Here is a 2,721-nt window from a genome sequence, read left to right as displayed (position 1 = left end):
ACATGGGTTGCCAAAGTCAAGATCGCATCAACTGCAACTGGTTTGGTCTATTTTATTTATTTAGTTATTTATTTATTTATTTTGCATAATGATCCTTAATACTACCTAACAATCATACTTCATTTACCTGGTCCACGTTCAGTCCTCATTCTTTCTCTTTTCTTCTTTCTTGAAGTTTTAACACCTCCTTTCCATCCAAACTTGTAGTCAATTACCTCATCTCCTACCTGTGAAGTGAACTTCCACAAGGAACTTCCATGTGTCTTCTGATTCACTGACATTCTCACTCTCTCTTTCTTCCTGTTACTGTAGATGAGGAGATAGTGCTCCTATCTGAAGCCAGTCCCCTGGCTCATACCTCTGGACTACTCAACAGCATTTCTTGGCATTTCTTTCCTGTCTTTCCTGAATATTCATGTTCCCGTCTCTTTAGCATCATCCCCATCAGCATGTAAATATCATTTTCAAATCTCTGTTGATCTCACATCTCCCTCCAGTTATGCCCTGTTTCACTCTTCTCCTTTACCATAAAGCTCATTGAAAAAGTTGTAGAGTCACGAATCCTAAATCCTCTCATCTCATTCTCTCTTGGGCACCCTCTATGCAAGGTGTTATCTCTACTGTCTCACTGCTCTGCTCAGTATCACTAGTGACCTCCAAACTGCTAAATCCAATGGTCATATCCCAGTCTACATCTTCCAGATCCATCAGTAGCATTTAACACGTTGATAAAGTCCTTCTTCTTGATACTCTCTCTATATTAAGCTCCAGGGTGTCACACCCTCCTTTCTGTCATCCATCCCTATTGCTGCTTCTCAGACTCCTTTGCTGCTTCTTCCTCATCTCCCCTGCCTCAGAGCTCAGTCGCTGGGCCTCTTCTGTTCTCCATCTAGTCAATGCTCCTTTTATTAGTTATCAGATTTAAATCTCCAGTCCATATCTGTTCCCTGAAAGCTGAACTCATAAATCCAATGGTATACTTGATAGCCACATGTCTGATCCCATTGTGCATGAGGTCTCCATGGATCAGAAGCCAACCTGACAGCAGCTAACAACAAGAAAGAATCATGATATCCTTCAGTCATCAAACTAGACTCAGGCACCCAAGAGATGAATTTAAAGAGGAAGTTTGCAATTAACAAAAAAACGACAAGGGAAAACTATTAATATTTCTAGAGTGATAGGGTTAATGAATTAGAGACTAGCCTTCGAAAGAATGAGGTGCCACTGAAAGAAATGGAGAGAAGAGAAAAGAGCAAATAAGAGGTAGAGTAGGAAAACACCTTCAGTGACACTGACCAGAAAAGCATGGCTGAAAAACAGGATATGCAGAAGGAAACAGAAAGAGGAAGACTGCCTTCTTGATGGAAGTTTTGAATATGAAGGTTCAAGGGTTTAATATTGAGACAGTCAAGATTTGGGAGGCTGTGGTAAGTGCAGAGAAAGGAAGAAGACTAAGAGAACAAGGAAATAAAATTGGAACATTCCAGAGTCAAGAAGTCACAGGAAAAAGAGAATTGATCTTTCAGGGTGTAAAACTCACTGGGCCCTGTACCAGATCAGTCATGTGATCTATCCATGTGAAACTTACAGGTTCCTGTGACATGAAAATTCCTGACGACATCTATAAGAGATTTGCAACACTTTTACAATAATCTCAGACAAAAAGGGGCTCAAAAAAACCACATCATTTCATTTTCTCCTGGGCCTTGCCAACATCCCAGGAATTAGTTAAGAGATGCAGCCTATGGGACAGGGCTGATGCAGCCATGTTCAGGGCTGAGCAGAAAGGAAACAGCTGGTGCAGTGAAGAATCACTGGCCTGTAACCTTGGGTAGGAGATTTGTGTTCGAGACTGAAGCACTGTGAGAACATAGCTATAAAAGTGCTGACAGTAATAATCTGCCACATCTTCAGCCTGGAGGCTGCTGATGGTGAGAGTGAAGTCCGTCCCAGATCCACTGCCATGGAACCGGTCAAGGACCCCAGATGCCTGGGTGGATGCTGAGTAGATGAGCAGCTTAGGAGCCTGTCTTGCTTTCAACTGGTACCAGGCTAAGGTGCTACCAATACTCTGGCTGGACTTGGAGCTGATGGTAACCATTTCCCCTGGAGACACAGCCAGGGAGGCTGGAGACTGGGTCATCACAATGTCCCCACTGCCACCTGAAATCACAAATGGACAATTATCACACATACATACCTATATACACTTTACCATAGGTACATTGAAATATCGCATTTTAAATGTGCTTTCTAGTGATAATATGTTTTAGCACATAATTGAGCCCATTTTGGAAATAGCCATCATTTCTGCAAAGATACTACTCTAGAAGAATTGAGGCACTTTTAAATTTTTCACCAGAGACCCAGAGCAACAGGGACATGAGAACCAGAGTATGTGACACCATCATGCTGCCCCTGCCTGCCTGATGGAGTTCAGCTCACATTGCAAACCCCGTTTATAATATTTGAGCAGCCAAACTCAGTGTGGAAGCAAACTGCATGGGCAACTGGTTGTGAAAGTAACTAATGTAAAATCAAGAACGAAAAATATCATCACAGAAAGTGTAACTCAATGATTATAAAAGACAGAAGTCAACTTACAAGCTATAATATCAACTTAGAAGCTCTAAAACTACAAACAGCTAAATGATATAATTAAGAGACTCTATTTTAAATAAAAAATATTATTAAATGGGTTCAGGTTCTGTAAATGAT

The 2,721-nt window shown here is 41.2% G+C and overlaps 1 gene segment (V, D, J or C); it reads right to left on the bottom strand.

The window, feature by feature from the left end:
* Positions 1-1,687: 1,687 nt before the first annotated feature.
* On the bottom strand, positions 1,688-2,508 carry LOC105756971 (immunoglobulin kappa variable 4-1-like). The segment is given in 2 exon segments: positions 1,688-2,166; positions 2,363-2,508. Coding segments are annotated over 2 exon segments (531 nt in total).
* Positions 2,509-2,721: the final 213 nt, after the last annotated feature.

Source organism: Trichechus manatus, unplaced genomic scaffold (genome assembly GCF_000243295.1).
Source record: "Trichechus manatus latirostris isolate Lorelei unplaced genomic scaffold, TriManLat1.0 scaffold00316, whole genome shotgun sequence".
In the NCBI taxonomy this organism is placed as follows: Eukaryota; Metazoa; Chordata; class Mammalia; order Sirenia; family Trichechidae; genus Trichechus; species Trichechus manatus.
This window is presented reverse-complemented; position numbering and strand designations above follow the sequence as displayed.